The sequence below is a fragment of the Myxine glutinosa genome, chromosome 14 (genome assembly GCF_964187855.1).
Source record: "Myxine glutinosa chromosome 14, kmMyxGlut1.1, whole genome shotgun sequence".
NCBI lineage: Eukaryota > Metazoa > Chordata > Myxini > Myxiniformes > Myxinidae > Myxine > Myxine glutinosa.
Genome location: NC_136274.1, coordinates 64388882 through 64415318, shown reverse-complemented (window position 1 = coordinate 64415318; position 26437 = coordinate 64388882). Strand labels below are relative to the sequence as shown.

General features: G+C 44.4%; 1 protein-coding gene across 1 annotated transcript in view; it reads right to left on the bottom strand.

The window, feature by feature from the left end:
- Positions 1-1934: 1934 nt before the first annotated feature.
- The window catches only part of LOC137439271 (uncharacterized), a 37445-nt gene continuing 12942 nt past the window's right edge, over positions 1935-26437 (bottom strand). Inside the window, exons 2-4 of the mRNA XM_078767897.1 lie at positions 9666-10098; positions 3639-3776; positions 1935-3511 (exon numbers count right to left, since the gene is read on the bottom strand). Of these exons, the coding sequence (XP_078624023.1) occupies positions 2520-3511; positions 3639-3776; positions 9666-10098 (1563 nt within the window). The 3' untranslated portion in view covers positions 1935-2519. The remainder of the gene's footprint in view (positions 3512-3638; positions 3777-9665; positions 10099-26437) is intronic.

Genomic DNA, 26437 nt, shown 5'->3' with positions numbered 1-26437 from the left:
ATCTAAGAAATAAGCAATACAGTGAAGGAAAGAACTTAAATTCACAGAACACCTATGGGGGTAGGGAAGCCGAGAGAAACCAGGCCGCGCACGCGTTGGGACAGAAAACGATTAAATTATACAAAAGTTTGCAAGAATTGCAAATCAACACCAACTAGAAAACACACTGCAACACATGCACAATAAAAAACGAGTAGAAATTGACAAAGACACGAATGGAAAAAAAATACTATAACTTTGCTGCCATGCAGAGGTCGAAGACGCTTCCTTGCTCCCAAGAACTTGCGACAACTTTGCGAGAACTTGGACTAGTGGTGCAGCCTTGCACGCGCTTGCTCCGCCACTCGACGCACCAGCCTCCGTCGAGCCCAACGCACCGCAGTCCGGCAACCTTCCTTCTGTGGTGTGATGGTGGAACGCTTGTTGGAATGCCCCAGGCATGACGATCGCAATCCACTCAGCACTAAGAGACCGATGAGCAAGATAACCAATCTCAGCAGTCTAACACAGAGCACAGGGAGCAATCTCGCCAAAACCCAGGAGCAAAGGGAGAAAATGTCAGATGCACTCACTTTTTATCATCTCCCCTTAGCCAATCAGCTGGCTTTCTTGCCTCTGGGCTTCAGCTGCATGCCGATTGGCCCTGCCTTCCATTGGTGTGATCTCCCCATAAAACCCCTTTGACCAATCCATCACGAGGTGAGCGTGGCCTCAGCCTGCCTGAGCAATGTTTGTCTCCAAGTCGGCGCAATGCGTGGGCGCTTCGGGTGAGTTTTATTGGGGCAATTATTAATTAGGGTAACTAGTGAGCACTGGTGATGGCAAAAACAGTAGGGATAACTCCAGAGATTTCACACACGGGAATTAACATAATCCCGACACTGGTTAACATGCCCCATTCCTCGTAATCGGGATAAATATACACCAAAGCCGACATCCGGGCTCGACAGGTCCCAGCTTACTATACATCGAAGTGGTTCTTGCTACCTACGATCATCGGAGCACCTACCTATGCAGATCTACATAAATCTATATATATCACGACACAAAAATTCATAACAACATGTATATCTTTCCATCACAAGGCAATTGTTGAGTCAAAGTAAAGTCCGAGTTATACTCTTGAATTCCTAAGTTTGTAACACATAGAAATACACACATCTGAATAATATAATTAATCCTTTTCTTCAAGATCATTATGAACTATAAGCATAGAAATAGTTTAGTTCTTTGATGAATCTTAATAATACTATCTCATTAACAATACATTAAAGTTTATTGTAATTACAATATATTTTATTAATTAAGAGGACCAGGGACAGGTTTGAATTTGAATGCCTGTGATAACCCACCTACTCCTGGCTCGTAGAGGTCTTTATATTTCTACAAGAGGAAGGATTTTATGTCAGAAGTGATGAGGGATTCCATGACCTTGATTATTGGGAGCAGGCTGATTGGGGTCTGTAGTTGCAAGGCTCTGTTTTTAGAATTTTTGTATTTTTAGTTTTTGGAATAATTACTGCTTGGTCTGGCCAGTGGCCACATCGACTTGAATCTCAACCTTTTAGGGGAAAAGGAGAGGAGGGGTTCATTCCCCTCTTCTCTTCTTTGGAAGTCTGTGTTCAAAGGTATTCTCTCCATCAACAATGCTTTAACATTGATGTTGAGAAAAATGTGGGAGCAACCAGCTGTGTGGCCTTCTAAGTTGGGACCTGTGGAACTGAGCTGCTTGGCAGGAATCAGTGATGGCATGAAGTGCAGTCAAGCCATGATGGTAAATGCTATGCAAGGTTTTCGACTGGTTTGGTTAACAACTCTCGGTTTGATCAGGATTACTTATGGGGAAATGGACAACTCCAAACTCTCCAAAGACTGATAATTAATTTATCATAATGTGCCATTACATCTTCACAATAACACAGGCAGTGCGCATTTGTGCTTTGAGGACCTCTCTTTATTGTGAAACCCTTCACAAATTCAAGTTTCATGAAAAACAGGCAAGAGACTTCTTCTGAAAAACAATTTTACAAAAAGGGTATTCTTCCAATATCAAACATGGCAATGAAATAAAGTACTATAGCAAAAATGAGTAAAAATTGATGTTCAAACGCCATCTGAGCATAACCAAAAAGGGACAAGAAGAACAAACAAAAACAAATTCAAGTTTAGGAAGTGGGAGGCAGTTCTCCCAGAACTCAAAATCTCCACTTCCTTTTTCAGTAAAGGATTAATATTCATGAACCAGTTTGTGAAACTTCATCCTCGTAGCATTGTTACAAGGGTTCCTTTCAGAAAACTAACAACCTCCGACAGCCTCCACCTGTAGCTCGTTTGTCATGATATTCCCCAGAATGCTTTTTAAGTACTCCATTGGGGTTTTCTTCATCATCCGGATTCCGTTGCTCCGAGCATCACTGGTACATTTTCAGGTTTCATCAAATTCAAAATCCTCTTAATCTCATTTTTCATATCCTGGTATTTGATTTTCAGCTCTTTTGGATGGATCTTCATATGCGTTTTCAAATTGCCTTTTTGAGAGAAACCATCACAGAGCATTTGTGAGGACGCTGTCTTGTATGGCTCTTCATATGTTTAGTCAAATCGCCTTTTTGAGAGAAACCTTTATCACATAACGAGCATTTGTGGGGACGCTCTCCTGTATGGATCATCATGTGCTTTTTCAAATTGCCTTTTTGAGAGAAACCTTTATCACATATCGAGCATTTGTGGGGTCGCTCTCCTGTATGGATCATAATATGTTTATTCAAATTACCTTTTTGAGAGAAACCTTTATCACATATCGAGCATATGTGAGGTCCCTCTCCTGTATGGATCATCATATGTTTATTCAAATTGCCTTTGTGAGAGAAACCTTTATCACATATCGAGCATTTGTGAGGTCGCTGTCCCATATGGATCATCATGTGCATGTTCAAATCGCCTTTTTGAGAGAAACCTTCATCACATATCGAGCATATGTGAGGTCCCTCTCCTGTATGGATCTTCATATGCCTTTTCAAATTGCCTTTTTGACAGAAACCATGATCACATATCGAGCATTTGTGAGGTCGCTGTCCCATATGGATCATCATGTGCACTTTCAAATTGCCTTTGAGAGAGAAACATTTATCACATGTCGAGCATTTGTGAGGATGCTCTCCTGCATGGATCTTCATATGTTTATTCAAATTGCCTTTTGTCAAGAAACCTTTATCACAGATAAAGCACTTGTGGAGGTGTTTACCAGTGTGGATCCTCATGTGTATTTTGACGTTACTCTTTGAAGCAAAATCCATTCTGCACACATTACACTTATAACATATTCGCCTTTCTACAACCTTTTTGTGTTCGCTTAATTCGATATTACTCTTGGGGATGCGAGGCCCAGACAAGCACTTGTATTTTATAGAAAGTGAGTCTTCATTTTGTGATTGTTTCTTCAAAAAAGGCTTCTTCCTCACTGTCGAGCTGTGACTGGACCTTATTTGTCCCATATTACTTCTGAATTGTTCTACAGAAACAAAGAACACAACATTTTATTTTGTTGCGCAAAATGCAAAATATTTAACACTTTTCCGAAAATTGTATATTTTCTCAACCTAAAAGATTGTATGTTAATCGTTTACATTTCCACTCACCAGTTGAAAAACAGGCAGCGCTTCCATTTGTCATGTGAATATCATCTGAACCTTCCTTTGCAGAAGCACATTTGGAATCTTCTATTACAGATGAATCGTTGTGTTGTCTGCCTTCGACATTTACAGGATAGACATCACCTGTGTACAAATCAGCATCAGTCTTTTGCAGGGAAATGAGATTGAGAACCATCTTGAGAGTTCATAGAACATGTTACGCCATGGAATGTTACTTCAATTTCAATATAATAATGAAGCTAAAGATTGTTAAAAAGAAAAATTCTGGATGTTAACTATTTAAGCAGTCACGACTTCACCCTTATTCAGCACCCTATTTGACATGTCCAAGTACTGCCAAACCGTAGGTTATTGGAAGTAACAAGAAGGCGATTTGTGTTCAACAGTGTTCAAGTATTTAATTCAATTTAGACAAAGTATTGTCCTGTCTGTGGCCGATAGACTTGTCTTGGACGGATTGGCCAATCAAGCTTAACACTCCGAGGCGTTCAGTCAAAAATGATGGTGTTCTTTACAAGCGAGGGAAAGGAGAATGACAAACTTACCTTCACGAGTCCCACTGGATGTCCTCTAACCTGTGATGATTAATTCAAACTGACAGATTTAAAATGTCCAAAAATACCAGCTGTATTGAAGAAATGCCAGTAACAAAATAACACCTCGCAAAACTAAGATTCCTAAATGGGATGCCCCCTCAGACCCATATACACACAAAGGGAAAAATAAAGGTGAAAATTAATGTGTGCGCGTTTTCAGGTACTTAACTCTGAGCATCTCCAGAACCCCCTCGGGAATCGTCAAAACCCGTGTCCTTTGCGAGAACAGCATAGGCCTCTGTGCAGTTCACTCATGGGAAACAGCAGTTCGTGCCTCCTCATGATCGTCGAAAGCTCCAATGTCCCTAGCACGAGAGCGCTATGAACTGTGACTGTACGGCACCAATGTTCCAACGCAAGAAGAAGGAAAATGTCACAACACGACCGTTCATTGAGACTGTCCCACCACAAGAGAGCTTATCGGCGACCGTTCACCTCCAGATCCAGAAGCTGAGAGAAAATGTCGCCCTCCCCCACTACGTTCTACTCAAGGCTCTGACGTCATCTGACACCACCCGTGCCTGCTCCTATCAGCCAGTCCCTCTCTTCGTTGATCGACAAATCTCACCAATCACTGCTCTCCGGAGCGTGGTCTCCTGGACCTGCCTGTTGAATGTTATCACACGTCAGTGGTATCATCGTTGGAGTTCAAAGTCCTGTTTCCGGTTAGCTTTTATTTCGTGTCTTTTAATGCGCCATTGCGTGGCTTTGTGTGTGCTGCATTGTCATAAGGAACAGAGGAACAACAGAGGCCATTTACATACAGGAGATTCATTACCCATAATCCAACTAATTAACATAACCCCACCCCTCTCATGGGGACACTTATACGCGCTTCCACGACATCTGGTCAATATCCTACATATGATACATGGGGGTTCTTCTTCTTATTCTTAATCATCGAGCCATACGGAGCACACGACCTATACAATTCTACCTGGCCTAAGGTAACAATTGCCTAACCCCTACAAACGTAACAATAATGTAAAATTCATCAAAAAATATTCTGGAAGTTACTGCCATTAAAAATCTCAATTTCCTTTGACAAAGCTCAGAATTAGTGTGTCTACCCTCAGGAGAGCCAAGAAATAGCATCGCTACTCTCAAGAATGAACTCTCAAACCCATCTCCTTCCTCCAAATCTTGGTGGTGCCTGGTCAAATCTGTTTCTGGTGTTTGTTCCCCTTCCATTCCCTCCCTTACCTCAAATGGCTTTACAGCTGCATGTGACACTGCACGTGAAAAAGCTGAATGCCTCTTCCCTGTGTTTGCCTCAAAACCTTGTGTCCCAAACCCATCGCTCTCTGTACCCACCATAACCAGTCGTACCCAGCTGCTCCTGGATTCTTCTGCGTCCTTCTTTCCCGACAAGGTGGAGAAGTTTTTGTCAAACCTCTACTGATTCTCCAACTGGACCAGACGGCATCAGCCCGCAGGTCCTAAAATCCTGTGCCACTATCTCACCCTCTCTCTGTTCTCTTCACCCTCTTTTGCTCAAGGTCATCTTCCATCTGCTTGGAAATCATCCAACATTACCGCTTTACACAAAAAGGTGCAAAAACAGGTCCCTGCAACTGCAGACCAATCTGCCTTATCCCAATCATCAGCAAGGTGATGGAATAAATCATTGCTTCCAACATTGAATCCTTCCTCTTCTCCAATGGCTTGATCTTAGATAATCCAAATGGATTCAGATCAGGCCACTCCACTCTGGACATGCTGCTTCGGCTGTCTCAACGTCAGACAGGAAATCATGGCCTTCTCCCTTGGCATATCTCATGCCTTCAATGCAGTAAGCACCCTACCCTGCTCACCAAACTTTCCTCTTATGGTATCTATGGAAATCTCCACGCATAGCTTGCAGACTTCCTCTCCGGTCGTTGTCAACGTGTGGCCCTGAATGGAATTATCTCATCTCCCCTTCCTGTCCAGGCTAGAGTTCCTCAGGGGAGTGTTCTGTGCCCTGTGCTTTTTGTGGTCTTCATTAATGATCTATCCGACTCTCTGAAAAATCCTCTGTTTTTGCTGATGACCACCCTCTGCCGCTCCATATCTCAACACTGCGATCAGCAGGCAGTAGCCTCTTCACTCTCTGCAGACCGGATAAAAATCGCAAACTGGTCAAACAAGTTGAACATGCCTTTCAATCCTGACAAATCTCACACCCTCACTATTTCTTTTCGTAAAGACCATCTGGAAAACCTTCTGTCACTCAAGCTTTTGGGTCTCATAATCTGCCATGATCTTTCCTCGGAAAACCACATTTCCAAGCTGGCCTCAAAAGGCAGTCGCCGACTGGGCATCTTCCGTCGTGCGATGTCCTTTCTTGGCACGACAGCTTCTCACCACATACAAAGCTTTCATCCACAGCTTGATGGAATACTGCTTTCCCCTCTGGGCTGGTGTTCCTGCCTCACACCTAGCTCAGCTTAATGCTGTAAAAACCAAAGCTTTTAGAATCATTGGTATCTCCCACAATGAAGCCGATTCTGAGGGCCTATCACTCTCTCACCGCAGGCAGGTCGGTGCTCTTTGTCTTCTACATTCTCTTCTCCGGCCGAGCTCCCCCTGCTCTGTCCCCCAAATATTCCTCCAGGACACACAAGATCTGCCAGCAACCCTCTTCTGGTGAAACTGCCAAAATCAACTCTGCTCACCTTGACTTTCATTCCTCTTTACTCCCACCTCTGGAACAAACTCACTCTCTTCAATCTCACTCCTCCCTCCAGGTCTTTAAAACTCCAGGTTCACCACCATCTCACGTCTTCCCCCATCCAAAACCTTGATCTTTTATAACCATGCTAATCCACCTTTTTCAAATTCTGACTTCTTTCCTGACAGTCTAAGTAGTTTCCATTTGTTTTAAGTCCAGGCCGATGTTGACATTTTGGCCGATGTTGATCTCCAAAAGAGTTTGTGGTTGAATTTAGTTAGCCGATATGAAAATCCTCTTCAAATTTCAAGCCAATCGGATGGAAATTGAGGATTTTAGAAATTTGAAAAGAAGTGGTTGACCTTTGGCCTATGTTGACCTTTTGACCTCAAAAATATAGGATTCTGTCGGACCACCAACTCTACACTCTACCATTTGGTGAAGTTTCGTGAAGATCAATTTAAAAGTGACCTGCAGGCAAGCATAAGTGAGCGGACAGACAAAAACGCACAAACCCGAGTGATCAACATACTTGTCAAAAATAAATAAATAAATTTTAAAATTCCCAAGTAACAGTCAGGGGTGAAAACAACCTCCATCCACCTTCGGTGGTGCAAGTGAAGATACCCGTTTTCAGTAACTCGTTTCGGAACTCAAACTCAGACCCGAAGATCCTAGCCAGCCAACTTAACTGCGAAGCCAACACCAGGCTTCTCTCAAAAGTGACGAATCACTTTAAAAAAAAAAAACAAAAAAAAACGAGAAAGCATCTGAAAATGTAAAGCCCATCCTCGTGCACTTTACATCCAGACTTCTTATTCGTCTTCCGTTTGTGAAACATGATGAAAAATGCCAAGGAAAAATACCAAAACATTGACAACTTTAGGTGGAAGATTTGACCTTTACCTTTTGACCACAAAAGCAATAGGCTTCAGCAACCCAATATGCAAACCCTGCTCAAATTAAAAGTCAATCCAATGAAAATTTATGATTTTATGTAACATTGACCTTTTGTTCAAAAAAACAAACCAAAAAAAACAATCAGCTTCTAGCTTTTGATTGGTGAACCAATGCAGTGATCCAGTAAGCAAATTCTTAAAATTTCAGATCAATTAGATACAAATTTACGATTTTATGTGACACTGACCTTTTCACCAAATTATTAATTTGTCTTCTCCATCTTCTCAAAATAAAGTTATCCACTAACCCATCCACAAAAGACTCAATATTCCAGTTCCAGAAAACTAATGGAAACATTATCCAAAAGCAAAAACAATTTAGTAATCCCTGGCTCACATACAACCTAATTATCCCATAGAGCAGAGAAAGGAAAGCATTGTGACCAGATATCATACTTGTGTACACAAAAAAAAAAAAAAGGCATTGCTAATTGAGGTGTCAGGACCCAGCCAAATTAGTCTCAACAGCACAGGACAAGAAAATGATGAAATAGCAAAATCGCAAAAATGAAGTGAAAAGACGAAGAGCGCTGAAATTGTACCAGTGTTATTGGAGCAATGGAAATGATTTAAAAAAAGAACCAAACAGATCTTTAAAATGATCCCTGGGAATATTACAACAAACAAACTGCAGTTGGAAGCTGTTGAGTGCTCAATGACGATCCTCAAAAGAACCCTCGGAACAAAACTGAGAACAAGAAAACTTCACAACTTGGCCCGTGAAACTTGGTTTTGGATTCCTGAAGGGTGGAAAACTGGATTTTTTTTTTTTTGTATCCATAATCGAGGCTCGTGAAAGAGCTAACATTTATCACACAAACAAATAAAACAGACAAACAAACAAAGTGTATAAAAAGGGGAGCGGTAGACAAGATGGGGAGAGAAGGGGAAGCACATAAACACAACATTTGTGAGGGACATCGGGAATGTGTGGGAGGGAGAGGGCTTGGGGGGAGGCGGCGTGGGAAGAGGGGTGGGGGGGGGGGGGTGGGAGAAGTATAAACACAAGGACACCAAGGACTTCCAGGAAAGAAGTTGGTATTTCAAAAAAGAGGATTTGGGGTGAAATTAGCGGGGGTAGAACAGAACTTCCCCCATCATCATGATACATGGGTTTATATGCATAGAGGGCATGATTATCTAAAATTTGGTACCATCTGTGTGTATCTTGAGTAAATATTAGTGCATGCATGTAAAATTTAACAAATTAAGAAATATCGTGAATCACGTACATGACGAGCCATATGAATATGATCACAACTCGTTTGTGTAAACAGTCAGATAATGACAACTGGGCAATTCTCGTCCCAAATGGTCCCCTCTAGTCAAATAAATGGGTTTAAGGTATATATGTGCACAGGTGCATGAATAAAATCACAATATTAGCCACTTTAGTGAGGTTGGTTCTCACAGTATTACTGAAAGAGGTGGATACTTTGACACTGGGAAGACTCCATTCCACCTTCTGAAACCTGCATGTGGAGATAAAAACCAGCGACAGACACGCACACAATCACAAAACCCTGTCTCCTGCCGTGCGGCTGAAGAGCTAATTATAGGATCTGCATCGGATCTTCACCAAAATCTAATCAATACGTCGTCACACACATGACCTGTCCACCAAGTTTCATCAGAATCCATCCACAATCTTTCAAGATATCCTGCTCACAGACAGACAAAGGTGAAAACATAACCTCCATCCACCTTTGGTGGCAGAGATTTAAAAAAAAAATTTTTTTAAATCACAGAACATTAAGGTTACTTCTTGACATGCTATGTTGCATTTAAATAATACGTCACGTACCAGACTTGGGTGTTAATCCATCATCCTGAAATTGGAGGCTGCAGAAATCACCGGGCCCGATTCCATAGAAACCAGAAACGTTGTCCCGATGCGCCTTTTGGGATCCGAAATTCTTTTCACAGAAACTGGAAAGTTCCCGAATAACATTCTCCAAGGTGACGGAAATACTTCCCAAAAGAGAAGACCCTGCAATCTGGACATCTTGCTGCTTTGAAAAAGAATTCATAAATTTACAGAAGTCAGCATACATCGCAAATTGTAATTTCTCTTTTGCGAGAGAGAGGAGCTCGGTCCGTAATGGATCCGACTCAGTGCAAGCTCGAATAACCTTCCGATTCTCAATTCCAAGCATATCAATCACTGCTTGGGCTGTTTCTGCTCTCAGGCCTTGGGACGAAAGCCATTCCAAGAAGTTCACCATTTCACCGATGACCTGCCAGGGATACAATGTTTATGTCAATCACAAAAAATTTAACATGTTATTTTCTTTACTCAGTTTGGAAAGTTTTGCGAGTTATTATCTTATCCAATTTGATCACGTGTCCAGCTAAACGGTAAACGTATTGTTACGTGCTCCTCCCCACACCCCGGTCACGGTGTACCTCCAAGCCCTGAAAGGAGTCACGGCAGAAAGATGTGTTATTATGTGTGTCAATGACCAATGTTGAAACCACACCAACCAATTGTTAAAAAAAAAACCCAAGTATTGTATTAATGTCACACAAGAATAACAGCACAAGTACAATATACTTTCAATTGCACAACCAAAATACCATACAATTCCTATGATGGTACCATCAGTTTCTTACTCGATAACTCACTGTGCTCCACGTGAGCGCAAAGTAACATTCCCCAAAGTCTCTGTCCCGGCACCAGGCCAAAGTCGATCCACGCTCCTGTGATCACAAGAAACAGGTCGTATCGAGACCAGAATCCAGGTCGGCTGACAGTCAACACTGCCGAAGAGCCGCAAAGGTGCACCCAAAAGACGACTGGGAAATCACACCTTCGTTTCACCAGACAATGACGCTGGTAGGAACGTTCAGCGGCACCCAAACGGAGAACCGCAAATTCCCAATCAAAATCCACGTTACACACGCAAACCAGACCAACGGCTGGGCGCGGTGAAATGGCTGGAGCGAGGCAAAATGGCGGGAGCGAGGTGAAATGGCGGGCGGGCCCGTAATGGAGGCATACCTGCTCTCCAACAATGATTCTCTTCGGAATCGACCGCAAAACCCGTCACGCAGGTTTATCTGTCACAGCGATCACGACTGTCACAGGAATCCCTTTCCCGGGAAAACCAAACTTCGCTCGTGACCCACGTTCGCCAGCGTCTGCTCGAGACCTCAAAGCAGCTTGGCTTTTCTTCCCGACCTCACTTGCTCCGCTTTTCCTTCCTACTCTTCTTCTTCCGGTTTCTCCCGATCCGGTTTCCGGTTTCTTTTAAAACACTTTTTTCCTTTTGAAGACAGTTATTTCCACTTCACTCAAACTATACCAAGAATAGTACATGGAACCAAAAATGCTTACAGTGGATGAAAACCACAACGACGGAAGTGACAAATCCGTAACAGTATCCAGCTTGATCACCACATTTACACTGACAGTATACCAAAGAGACACCCACACTCACCTTTGGGCTGTGAAGCATGGTCACAAATCAATGATTTACCAGCAGGTTATCCTGATGAGCCCATAAGAGGGTAAGCTGATCAGCCACTCTAATTTCAGGTATTTGTGACCAAAAATCTGTCTTCAAAGACCTGAGTAGCACATGGATGCTATCTAGTTTGAAGGTGATGTGTTGGCATAATTTACGCACACGGCATCAGCATCATGTTGCGTTCAGGGTCAGAGTTGATCCTTTTGTTTAATACACACTAACATATAAACCTGTTTTTATTTTCCCCTCACTGCAATTGTCTCACGCACCTGCACCAAGGAGTCTCCACTTTGCTGGAAGTTAAAGTTTTCAGGTTCAACAAGCACAATCCAACCATCTCGGAGACTAGGTTTGTGCTTGGATGGGAGATGTGTGCATGGAAGGCTGGATGTTGTTCACTTGGCGTGCGGCAAAGACAGACTCACACCAGTGGGCAGAAAGACACAGACCGGCACAGCAGAGACAGACACAGATACAGACACAGACAGACCGGTGCGGCAGAGACAGATACAGGCACAGTCAGACAGGTGCGACAGAGACAGGCATAGACGTAGACGTAGACTGGGGCAGCACAGAGACACACAAACAGGCACGGCAGAGACAGTGCATGCATGTGTGTGTGTGTATGTGTGTGCGTGCGCATGTGCGGTAAAATGGGTGTATTTTTATTAATCAAGGTAAAAGGTACGTATTTCATTTATCACTCATTTTAGGGGAACTCAAATGGTTCGTGTCATATTAAAACTTGAAGTGATCGTATGAGATGGCAATGACGTCATGGCCGACATTTTTGCAAAGCTCTGGCACCTCAAAATTTGGCACTACACCAATGGAGCTTATGCGATCGAGCAGTGTCTGGAGGTAAGTCAGTGAGTGAGTCGCCACCGAGTCCATAAACACCATCATTATCACTTGAACCAAACATAGGATTTTGATGAAACTTGGCCACAAACTTCATATCTGATGCTGAATGAAGGTGTATTGATCGTATCAAAATCTGCGCTCATTAGAGGGGCCGAGAATAAGTTTGAAAATAGTTTTGAAATGGAGGGCGTGGTTTGAAAATAAGTATTTGCTCTCTTCTCCAAAACTACACACACAATTTCAACGAAACGACTACAATCTTCATCACCTGTGATGTACCAAAGTTTACTCACGGCATATAATAAACATCGGGGAAATACCCCTGGCACTCACCTGGTAGAATAAACAGTATACTGCACCGACTAAGGGTATTTTAAACCAATTTCAATCGTTGCTAGAAGACAGGGAAGCAAGTAGAACCATACTAACATAATCATAAGACTTTAAACAAACAAAAAACTATTTTGGGGGGCAACTGCCCCTCCCCCAACCCCATATACCTCATAAGACTCCAATTTTTCTAATGCCTTGAACAAATATTGGTACATCATGGGTGATTAATGTTGTGGTGAAGTTTCATCGAAATTGCGCATGTCGTTTGAGAAGAAAGCAAATACCTATTTTGGGGTGCTCTGACACCCATCTCGGACTCTCCGGGTGCTCCGGCAGGGGTAGCAATGTCGAACATGATGTTCGATATCAGCATCAAGATTCGGCCACCACACGTAGTTTCTAGCGAGTGACTTAATCTTCACAATCCCAGGGTGAGAGTCATGGATTTCATCCATGACCCTGGAACGCAGATTTTCCAGGATCACAACACTACATCCTCAGAGTAGGCAACCATTTTCCACGCAGAGTTCGTTTTTACGTGCTTTAAAAGCCGCAAAAGCTGGGTTACCCTCAGGTGACCATCAGGTCAACATCACATCATTCTGGAAGGGGTAACCGACTCATGGCATCTGCATTTGCAATAGATGAACCGGGCTTATAACATCTGGTGTAGTCATAAGCAGTGAGAAGCAGGGACCATCGGATGATCCTGGGCGGTAGTGTCAGACGTCGCCTTAGTTGGACCAAACAGATTGATCAGCGGCTTGTGATCAGTGCGAATCGTGAAATGATGTCCAAGAAGGTACTGGCGAAATTTGCTGATGTCGAAAACGATTCCCAATCCTTCCTTGTCAAGTTGGCAATCGTTATGCTCTGCCGGAGACAACGTTCTGGAAGCAAATGCAACAGGTCTTTCCATACCATCAAGCATCACGTGTGATAATACACTACCCACTCCATACCGACAGGCATCGCATGTCAGCACAAGATCCTTCTCTGGATCAAAATGAATGAGAACATTGGACGATTTGAGCAGATCCTTGGAGGTCTGGAATGCTGATTGTTCAGTGGACCCCCAGCTCCAGGAGACTCCTTTCCTCAAGAGACGATAAAGGGGGCCCAAAACGTTGGTCACATTTGGGATGTAACAACCATAGAACTGAACCAAACCGAGGTATGACTTCAATTTGGTTATGTCTCATGGAGCAGGAGCATCCTTGATAGCTCGGACTTTCTCATCTGTCGGGTGTAGACCCTCGGCATCAATCGTATGACCCAGGTACGTGACCGATGGCACCATAAACTTGCACTTGTCTCGACGCAAACATAGGCCGGAATCCAAAATCTTCTTCAGAACTCGATCCAGGTTTTGTAGATGTTCAGCATCCACACGACCAGTAACCAGAATATAATTCTGGTAACAAACGACATTGCGTTCGGTGGCAAACAAACTGTCCATGACACATTGATAAATGCCAGGTGCAGATTTCACTCCAAAACTGAGTCGGTGGTACCTGTACAACCCACGATGCGTGTTGATGGTAAGATACTGTAACGGTTTTGAGAAGTGTAACGAATTTGAGAAGTGTAACGGTTTTTGAGAAGTGTAACAATTTTGGAGGAAGTGTAACGAATGTGAAAAGTATGGTTTTGTTATGTGTAACACCCTCGTAATGTAAATAATGGTCGCAGCCGTCCTCCTAGTTAATTCCATGAAACTTACACGTAGGCCATGATATATCTTTTTAAATAGTGTATTTCCTTATTCCATGTAGGCTAAATATGTGTTTCCCACCAGATTGACTCTGCATTGTATCAAACGAAATAAGTGTAGGCCCTTTCAATTTCCCCAATCATCTCCACTCTCCCAAAGTTCCTTTCAAAAGCGGTGCGAGTGGTATTCAATCCCGCAAGCCGCCATTGCCCATGTGCTAATCTCGGAGAAGAAAGGCGTGTCTCCACCTCGTCATAGAGGGGAGGAGTGAGCCAACCCCACTTGGCCAACCAGCACCTCGGTTAGCGACCCGGTAGGCGTGCCCTCGCAGCCGGCGGCTTGATTCCGCCCGGAGTAATAAAAGGGACTGGAAGGGACTGCTTCACCAGATGAGAGATGAGCGGAGAGGTGACATACGAAAAGGAGCTGTGAGCTGAGCTGTGAGCGGTGAGAGGCGAGACGCTCCAAGCCAAAGAGGAGAGGAAACCAGCTTTGGAGAGACGCGCTGAGAGGAGGGAGACGGCTCCACCAGAAGGAGAGGAGCAGGTGTGACCGAGCCAGCGCGTGACGTCTACAGCATCGGCAGCGGATACGCGACGGAGGGTTTTCCTGCCAAAACCGCGAGGAATTGAGAGCTGCTGCCTCCGACCCTGCCTCCCTCTCCAGCAATCCACCTCAAGCCCTACCTGCCTGCAATATCCCCCGTGTAAGTGTGAACGTCGTCTGTCCTACTCGTTGTCTTGGGGTTAAGTAAAATGAATAGTTTAAGCTAACGATGCACTGTGTGACTGCTTCTTCCATCCATTGCTGTAAATAATTTTGGTCGCTCTTTCTTTTTTTGCTTGTGTGTGTATAATAAATCTGTTCTTCCTCCGTACTCTGTCTTCTTCTCTTTTCATTCTCTTTCGGTCGCTTTAGAGGTTTCCCGATTGAATATCTGCGGTGCGATCTGGTCAACGTCGGGTGGAATCGGGTTCTAATCGGGGAGTAACTGTTCGGACGCGGTAATACCAACCGCTCGGTAAAATAACATCTTAATCCGCGATCCGTAACAATACCATTTCTAATTCTTGTCCAAGCGGAGCTGTAGATAGGCGAATTTGAGATAGAGTATAGTAAAAGTCTTGCCTCCCATGAGACAAGCATAGAGGTCTTCGATCCTCGGGCTCGGGATTGGATATTCATCCAATGAAGAACACTTGTTCACGGTCATTTTATAATCTCCACATATGCGGATGGACTGGTCCGATTTTATGACCGGAACGATGGGCGCCGCCCATTCGGCGTACTGAATTTGCTCGATGATCCCCAGATTTTCAAGATGATCCAGTTCCTTGTCAATCCCCTCCCACAGGGCAAAAGGGACTGGGCAAGCTCTGAAAAATATAGGATTGGCATCCCGGTCAACACTGAGTTTAGCCATATGTCCTTTCAACGTTCCAAGCTCATCCATGAAGACATCCGGGTATGTCTCCAGCACATTTTCTAGTGTGTATGCTGCGGTAGGCGAAACATTGGCTGCCCGGAGTTGATGAATGCCTTTCGACTTCAGTTGAATTATGCTCAATAGTCAGGGCCCTGAGGGATATTTTGGTTCAAATTCTTCCAAAAGCATCAAATTTGGTGCAGATGTTGCCCATGCCATACTCTTTCGATTTTTGACGGGCGCCAAGGGCGGTATGATCCGGGGACCATACCGGTCCATCCCGCCATGTCACCTGACCTATGACGTCATAATTAGGATATGCATCCAATCACATGGCGTACTATAAGTGGTCAAAGTTCAAAATGAATCGATCGAAAAATGAAGGCAGGGATCCATTTTTAAGGTTTTCATAAAATCCAATATGGCCGCCAGGTCACATGACCTATGACGTCATATTGATGACATGTATACAATCATGTATACATGAACCCGGATCATGATCGCACAAAAATTAAACACAAGGATATGGCATACAGTTCATAAAACATCAAAATCCGTACCTTTGTAATTAGACTGATGAACTGCATATGCCTGAAAATTAGGAAATAGACATGTAAATATTTCCTCTAATTGTCAAAAATAAGGTCAGAGTTCGATTACCCAACCCAGAAACATAAAATGGTGAACCTCGCGTAAATCTTGACAAAAAACTAAAAAACCGACATGTTTGACTCAAAAATGACCTTTAAGATGACCTTGACCTCGAATCATCAAAATAACATCATAATTGGATTCCTCGACCTCGAAAACCCCTGAAAAGCGGTATCATACATGATTCCAACCCTTTTGGTTATTCAACTGATTTTCCTCTAATCCGGGTGGCGGCCATTTAGTATTTCGCCAATATGAGGCCCCCAGGGGGGGGGGGGCGCCCGTCTTGGCGCCCGTCAAAAATCGAAAGAGTATGGCATGGGCAACATCTGGGCCAAATTTGGTGCTTTTGGAAGAATTTGAACCAAACGGCCCCAAAATATCCCTAAGGGCCCTGACTACAACCAGTACCTGCCGAGCAAGGAAGGGCCCTTTCGAGGAATGACTATCAGGGGTAGGTGAAACTCGCGGTTATCGTAGCCCACCGTGACGTCACATGTACCGAAGGGAACAATCTTCTCACCTGTATAGGTGGAGAGTCCATAGGTTGCAGTAAATAGTCCATAGGTATAGGTCCATAGTCCATAGGTATAGGTTTCAGGTTGGGTCGGTCAGCATCACTCCACAGGTTTGTGTTAACAGCACGGCTGATGAGCGAGACAGCCGCACCAGTGTCGACCTCCATTTGCAATGGTCGATTGTTGATAACAGTGGCAAGAAAAGGGTCCCGCTTATGGCAAGAATCAATATGAAACAGGTCATACGATTCTGAGTTGTCGGAAACAGAGCTCACCTGGTCAAGCTCAGGTTCCTCCGAACCGATAAACTGATGAATCTTGTCAGCAGCTTTCCCTTTTCCCGATTTGCGAGTGATGCAAGCTGGAGCAATATGGCCAGTTTTTGAACAGAAATGGCGCATCTTTGAACCGACACGTCTCCGGAGGGTGCTTTCCGTTGCACCGAAAACATTTGTTGTGGGTTTGAGACTGCACTGGCTTCTGACGAGGAGCCTTGTTCCAACGTTGTGGCTGAACATGATCCAACCGATTCACAGCAGGGCTGGTACCAGACGAGCAAGTGGCACCGATGCTTGTAGCGTTGCGTTCAGCACTTTCCATGGAAATGGCGGTGTCTCTGGCATTTTGGAAAGTCAGCCTTCTCTCAGCAAGCAGGCGTCTACGAGTGCGGTCATCAAACCTGCCAACCACCAGCAAATCACGGAGTGCAGTATTGTGTTGAATGACATGATGATTGAGTGAGGCATGGCGCATGCACATAATAAAGCATCCTGTCATGGCGTCAGTCGACAGTGTCTGTCTCCTTCACTCGGCCCGGCTCCTATACTGAAATGACGTGAAGGTGTTAGTTCAGTATGTTACAAACTGGCGACGAGGATACAAGGTGTTCAGACAGGGGAAGGCGTAATCAAGATATGGCGGTATTCGGGAATATTGCGCCTTTCGATGAAAAAGCAGAGTTGTTTGAGGACTACACGGACAGATGAGACGCATTTTTGGCGGCGAATAGGATTGAGGAAGAGCTGCAGGCGAGTTTATTTTTGGCCATGGTTGGTACAGAAGCGTTTAAGTTAGTGAAGAACTTGTGTCACCTAGCCGCGCCAAAATCGAAAACTTACCATCAGCTGAAGGCGTTGTTGACAGACCAGAACACGCCGAAACCGATCGTGATCATGAAGCGATATAAATTTTGGACATCTTTCCAGGGAGAGAACGAGACGGTGGCCGATTACATCATGCAATTGAAGAAGCTCGCATCTACATGCTCATTTGGGGCCTTTCTGAACAAAGCCCTACGAGACAAGCTGGTATCGGAACTCCACCCTAAAATGTCTCGGACTCAGACAAACTTATTGTCCAAGGTGGATTTCTCGTTTGAGGAGGCCAGGGTGAAATGTCTGGCGGACGAGATGGCCAGCAAAGCGAACCGAGAGCACATGGTCCAGACATCTTCGGAGGCGAATCGAGTCCAGCAGGGGAAGAGAAGTTTCGTACAAGGTGGGAGGAAAAGGGAAGCACACAATAAGCCGGCGGCCGGAGTCTGGTGCAAATGTTGTGGTGGGACAAATCATCGCACAGAAAACTGCCGACTCAGGAATGTGAACTGTCATTCCTGCAATGAAAAGGGACATATTTCCAAGGTATGTCCAGGGAACATCAATCAACAGGATCGAATACAGAAGAACTAAGGCTTAAAAACTGTAGATTCAGCCAAGTACATGGATTCCAACAGCGATCAGGAATCAGATAGGGAACAAGACCATGAAGGATTTGGGTTGCACCGAAACGGTGACGACTCTCACAATAAGGTTAAACCCATTAAAGTAAATGTCGCTGTAGGACACTGTGATATCACCATGGACCTGGATACTGGGGCGTCATGCTCCACGATTTCAGAGTCTGTGTATAGAAATAACCTGTCTAAGTATACCTTGATTGATACAAACATAACTCTTCGTAGTTACATGGGGTAAGTAGTCCCTACATTGGGTTGTGTAAAGGTACCAGTCAAATACCCGGATAAACCAGAGATGTTGTTAGAACTTGTGGTGGTAGAGGGGACACGTCCATGCCCATTGGGGAGAGATTGGTTGAGTAAAATCAAACTGAATTGGGAAAATATTTTCTCAGTGTCAGACATCTCCAAAACCAAGGTCCTAGAATCAAAAGATTACCCCCCAGAGTTCAATAGGTTGCTAAATCAGAACAAGGTACTATTCTCGACTACCGGCGCAGGGATAAGAGGATACCCAGCAACACTCAAATTAAAGCCGAATGCTAAACCGGTATTCCAGAAAGCGAGGCAAATTCCATACTCTATGGCAGGCAAAGTAGACAAAGAGTATGATAGGCTGATAAAAGCAGAAATACTGAAATCAGTAGCAGTTAGTGATTGGGCGTCACCAGTAGTACATGTTCCCAAACCCAATAAATCAATCGGAGTTTGTGGTGATTACAAAGCCCTAAACAAGGACATTGAGGATGATAATTACAAACTACCAAACACTCAGGACTTCTTTGCCAACATTACACAGAATGGCACTCAGCCGAAAGTGTTTTCCCAAGCTTGATTTGACGGGAGCATTCAATCAGTTATTTCTTGATGAGGATTCCTCTAAATTACTCGTGCTAAACACACAGAAAGGTCTTCTAGCTCCAAAAAGACTAAGTTTTGGTGTAAAAACAGCACCATCGCTGTTTCAAGCAACCATGGACAAAATTCTGTTAGGAATAGAAAATGTCCATTGCTATATGGATGAGATCGTGGGAGCCACCGATATGGTAAATCAGCATGTGAAGGTGTTGGGAAAGGTGTTGCAAGCATTGAAGAAGCACAATGTGCGACTTAATGGTGTAAAATGTCAATTTTTTAAAGACACGACTTGACTATCTAGGTCATAGTTTGAGTGCTGAGGGGATTCGTCCATTGCAAACCAAGGTAGAGGCAATTCGAAAAGTGGGAAACCAACGAATGTATCCGAATTTAAATCCGTTGGGAATGGTTAACTACTATGGAAAATTCATTCCAAATTTGTCCTCAAACCTGATACCCCTCTTTGACCTATTGAACCATTCCAATAAGTGGGCGTGGTCTCAGCAATTAGAGCAAGCGTTCGAGTACGTGAAGATGGTTCTCACAGGAGATAAAGTCTTGGTACATTACGATCCTACGAAACCGCTCGTGTTAAGCATAGATGCCCAAAAGGGTTAGGGGCTTGTCTCAGCCATACATTGGCAGATGGGACCGAACGTCCGATTGCATACGCGTCAGGTACCCCGAGTGCAGCAAAAAGAAATTAAGCACAAATTGAAAAAGAGAGATTGGCAATAATGTATGGATTGAAGAAGTTTCATTTGTACGTGTATGGGCGGAAGTTCAAATTGATCTCAGATCACAAGCCACTGACCCGAATATTCGGTCCCAAAGTAGAAATACCTCCATTAGCAGCGGCTAGAATGCAACGGTGGGCATTGTTACTAAGTGGGTACACACCTATGCCATTGAATACCGTACGCCGCAACAAAACGCAAATGCTGACATGTTGAGCCGATTTCCAGTCGACGATCCAAGTTCAGCAGATCCGGAAGAAAACTTTGTTTTCCAAACAATGGTGGACTCGTTACCGTTGAATGCAAAACAAATTGCAGAGAGTACAGGGAAAAATCCAGTATTAGCGATAGCGTACGAGTACACTTTATCGGGATGGCCGAGTTATTGTACGGATAAGACGTTACAACCGTACTTCACATGGCGAGACGAGCTGTCGGTCGATGACGGATGTTTGTTGTGGGGATGACGGGTTGTATTTCCCAACCCGTTACAAACGGGTATGCTCGGTGAACTTCACGAAGTCACCCCGGTGTTTGTCGAATGAAAGCGTTAGTGAGGTCGTTCGTTTGGTGGCCCGGGCTAGATGGGGACATAGAAGACAAGGTCAGATCATGTAGCAAATGCACAGATGCACAATTTGCACCAAAAGTTCCTCCTTTGTTATGGCCTTGGGCTACAGAACCGTGGCAGAGAATTCATGTGGACGATGCAGAGGTCAAGGGTCAAAACTTTCTCGTGGTTGTAGACAGCTACTCTAAATGGCTAGAAGTCTTCCCTATGTCTTGCGCCACCGCGGGGGGTTTGATCGAGGCTCTACGATCCTTTTTGCAAGATACGGGTTGGTCACCAACGTAGTCTCAGATAATGGACCAAAATTCATTGCGGACGAATTTGTTGCATTTTTGAAATACAATGGTGTTGAACATACCTTATGCCCTCCCTGCCATCCTTGAAATGGATTGGCCAAAAAGAACATTCAGACATTCAAGAGAATGTTCAAGAAATCAGATAATCAATTGTCGATACAACACAGGATAGCAAAAGTACTCCTGAATTATAGGAACACGCCGCACACTACAACTGGGATAACACCCACAGAACTGTTCCTGAAACGCACTCCGAGAACCCAACTTTCGTTAATCAAACAATGTCCACAACGAAAAGTCGAAAAGAGGCAGAGGGCTTCAAAATTCCAACACGACGGATTACACCCGGACGTTCGCCAATATGACATGTATCAGCTGGTACGTGTTAGAAATTTAAGGGGAGGAAAAGAGAAGTGGATACCTGGTACCATCGTATCCATTAAAAGTCCTAATACGTACCGAGTCAGGATACCGGGAAATAACCGCCGATTTGTACACGTAGATCATTTGATCGCAGATGACTCTCAAGAGCAAACACCAAATCCGTTAGAGAGAGCTTACCTACCGGAGGTGGTACTGTTACGTGGTCCTCCCGGTGACTACCTGGTCTCGGTGACCCCCGGACCGTGGGAGGCACCCCGCCAGAAAGATATATGATTTATACGCTTTCGTAACGCAATCAATATGAATTCCAGTCAATAAGAAACCCCACACCAAGGATCCAGAGTAATCAATAATATATTCCCCCAAGGAATCAACAACCATCAACAATCAACAATCAATCACTAAGATGGCCATCTTACATATGTGTCCCCCTTTCCCCACTCCCGACCCCTTGGGTACTCACGACCCCTTTGGTCTCTGTCCCTCACAATGTCTCTGGGCCCCTCCTTACCAAGATGATGGTCGGCTTCTCCGCACACGGGCGGTTGAACGAACCCCAGGCGGACGTGCTCCAAACGTGTACGTCGCGCACCGGGGACAGCTGCTGCAGCGCACACCTCCTTGCCAAGCAACAGGGCAAAACCAAGCGCGGCTTGCAACGCGCGCGAGGCCCAAGGTGCGACCCGTACGCGTCCTTGTAGACGGTGAGGCGAACTGTGCCGGACGGTGGGTTCCGTGCACGAACCCACGGCAACTTGACGTGTCAAGGGGTAATTACCCCGCGCAGGTAACTCCTTTTGTCAGACGGGCTTTCAAACGCAGCGTCCTCCACGCTGCTCTATATCGATCCCAACTCGCGTCGGAGCTGGGCGAGGAAGAGGAAGAAGATCGTCGCTTCTCCAGGACCTCGTGTCTTTTCTTCTTCCGTTTCCGGTCTCCTTTTTCCCAGAAGGGCTCCTGACCCTTTAATCACAACAACCTTCAATCGACTACACATTGATAAGCAAAGACCTGAATAGTAATTCACATAAATCCACATAAATCCGTAACAGTACCAAGACTAGACGTCCCCTCGATTAGTTTTCCTGTTAGCTTAAAACCTCCAGAGAAGTTGGTAAATCCAATACCAGAACCAGGAAATGACAAAACTGGTGTAAATGAGAAACCAGTAGTTTCTCCCTCACCAGCAGTCAGTAAAAGTGCAACCATAACACCAACAACCGTCAGAAGGTCCACTAGAGTGATTAAACCTCCATCCCGTTAGATCTGTAGTTCTTCAACTCGAATGGTACATCAGTGGGGTTTGGGGATTTCTTTGGGAGTAAAATAATTCTGATGATTCAAGTAAATTTTGTGTTGTTCTAAAAAGAAAATGTTCTTGTTCTTCCAATGTTCTGATGTTCCTTTTGGTACTCAACTGGTAACAACTGTGGTGAAAGCAATAACTGAAGAGATGAAAGGAATTGACGTTTTATTCAAAGGTTCAGAGTCATGGTATAATACCAATGTTAAATTAGAATGGGTATTGCGTCTATAGGATGGAGGAGTGCAGTATTGTGTTGAATGACGCGATGACGACTGACGTAGAGAGGCGTGGGCGTGGCGCATGCGCAAAATAAAGTCCTGTAATGGCGTCAGTCGACAGTGTCTGGGTCCTTTACTCGGCCCGGCTCCTATACTGAAACGTCGACGTGAAGGCGTTAGTTCAGTATATAATACACGGAGCATGTCAATCGTCCCCAAACTCACACAGATGACATTTTTTGAGGTGTGCAATGAAGTCTGCGATCGACCGACCTTGCTGCTGTCTGCACATGTAAAAATTAAACCGGCACAGGATGACTGAAGGACTGAAGGAGGATGGAGGACTGAAGGACTGAAGGACTGAAGGAGGATGACTGAAGGAGGACTGAAGGAGGATGACTGAAGGAGGACTGAAGGAGGATGACTGAAGGAGGACTGAAGGAGGATGACTGAAGGAGGACTGAAGGAGGATGACTGAAGGATGACTGAAGGAGGTCCGAGGACGAATCAGGTTTTTAACGAGTGTGAACGTCTCTCCCCCGCAAACGGGCAGGAAGACGGCCTTCATCCGGGCTTCCGTCTCGATGTCGTTCGCCTCGAAGTAGAAAGACAACCCCTCAGAATACGTGTGAAAATCTCCCTCATGAGGGACAAATTAATCGATATGGCCGAAAGAAGTCACGCTCTAGATGTTTATCCTCGTCGCCATGTAACGTATGTCGACAGATTACGATCGATTGTTGCACATTTATTGACCAGATACAGGTCCGATTCAACCCAGCGACGTCCGACCTGAGCCGTAACTCCCGCGGTCACGGTGTCGGGATAAAACGGGGCATGTTTACGGGGAATACGGGGATAAAACGGGGAATGTTTACGGGGAATGTTTACGGGGATAAAACGGGGAATGTTTACACCTTCATACCGAACACACATCGTCAGATTAAATTCGATCCGATCACGTGAACCTTCGTCACAATAACACTTACAGCACGAGGTTTAGAAGAAAATCAGCCTGTAGTTCATCGTAATTGAACAATTCCTGCTTTGCTTAACCTTCTTCTGCTTCTTCTTGTTATTAATTCTTCCAGGTGAGGAGTAAACCACGTGCGAGTGAGTGCTTTTCTGTCCGTAATGACGGATTAACACACGCACGTGCATAATGAGCACGTATATAATGGGCAAGTCCACAATGGTCACGTGCACACAGTTCACGACTTCACGTGCACAATGGTCACGTGCACAATGGGCAAGTCCACAATGGTCACGTGCACACAGTTCACGTGCACAATGGGCAAGTCCACAATGGTCACGTGCACACAGTTCACGTGCACAATGGTCACGTGCACAATGGGCAAGTCCACAATGGTCACGTGCACACAGTTCACGTGCACAATGGTCACGTGCACAATGGTCACGTGCACAATGGTCACGTGCACAATGGGCAAGTCCACAATGGTCACGTGCACACCGTTCACGTGCACAATGGTCACGTGCACAATGGGCAAGTCCACAATGGGCAAGTCCACAATGGTCACGTGCACACTGCAGAGACCCCAACTTCAAGACGTCATTCAATGAATGCAACCCGAGATCATGAGAGGTAACGCAAGACCGATCGTGGGCCACAATGTTTCGAGATGAGACCGAGGGTGGGTCTCACTTTGCTGACAAAACATATCACCTTGTGAGTGGTGAAAAACACAGCGAAAAGGGAATGATCAATCTCGAGGAACGAAAGCATTGTCACGTGATGAATCGAGTTAAAACAAGACCAAAAGTCTAACGGCGGCGTAGCCGGGCTTGTAAAATATTATAAACCACAAACACATATGATTGGCTCTTTAAACAGTCGCTAATGCTGCTGATAACATTAAACAAATAAATTTGGAGGAATCCCGACATCAGTGAGGTAAGTTTTACTTACAGAACTGAGCGAATATCTACTGTAATCTATATATACACACAAGGGTTGGGGGTGTGCTCATTTACCAAGCAGCTAGCTAGTGCTTGCCAAGCCAGCCGTTCCTTAAAGGTTTTGAATGGAGTGCTTGCTCGAATGCTTAAATCACTTGGCGATCTCTCCACCAGAAACTTGGTAAATGAACACACACCCAATGTTCTTGAGACCCGACCATATATCGACTGTAATCTATGTACCCCAAAGAGGAATGACCTTTCCTCCAGCTCGCGAAGTGAGCGGGTGTTTACGCCGTAATGACATCATATACGTAACGAGATGGTATTCATAGAATACTTACCCTGCGCAGTCAACTTGTTGTGAGCCAACTCTTCTGTTTTTGAACTTTTTTTTTCTTTGATCCAATATGGTCGCCAGACCACGTGAGCGATGACATCATAAATTTATATTCTCTAATATATTGTTCCATAGATCACGCCCAATAAATTTCAAACTGATCAGACTAAGCGTTGTCCCTGTCGAATTATGACGTCATAATTATGGCACCAATGACGTCGTTAACAACACCTATTCCCCATATGGAGTTCTTTACCACGAACCATGTTTCAATTTTTTCCATGCAGCGGTTTTGGAGAAACAGAGGTGCAACATTTTTCGGTTTTTCAAAGATGGCGCCTGTACCACATGACCTATGACGTCATGATTATCATTAAAATATTCTACATGAGGAGGCTCTCCTATGGTGAAAATTTCGTGCCCATCAGACCAACAGTTGCTGAGGAAAAAATTCACAATGATCAGATATGTGTTGTACTTGTGAATTATGACGTCATAACGAAGGCACAGATGGCATCATCATTAACATATCTTATTCCCCAAGAGGAGTACTTGACAATGAGACATTTTTCAATTTTTTCCATTGAGTGGTTTGGGAGATACAGAGGTGTAACGTTTTTCCAAGATGGCGCCCGTACCACGTGATCTATGACGTCATAATTATGAATAAAAACTTCTGCAGGCGGAGGCACTTCTATGGTAAAATTTCGTGTCAATCGGACAAATGGTTGCCGAGAAAATGATTTTTTTTTAATGCAGACACGTACGGCACAAGGCACACGTACGCATTTGAATGCTTAACCCCGCTTTTCGCTTCGCGAGCGCAGGGTAATGACGTAGTATGACGGCCGGACACAAAACTGCCTCCACTTTAATATATATAAGATATATATTTAACCTCCAGTAACGTTGCAGTCACTACTCAGGGATTAGTGTTACGATTAGATTTACTATAATAATAACGTTGCGTTATTATTACAAAAATTATATTATTTTTTAAAAACCGAGGTGAATTCCTTACCTCCGCTTTTACACCGCTTCAATACATCAACTTTCCATTTACAACATTGGGATGAAAGTGTTATGGTTATATTTACTCTATTATTATTACTATGAAAACGATACTACTGAAACGATGCCACTGTGGCGTACACGAAAGCCCACTGGCGTGGTGACATCATTCCGCGCACCAAGTGTGCGGCGGCCACGCCCTAGGGGTAGGCGTGGCCTCAGGATAT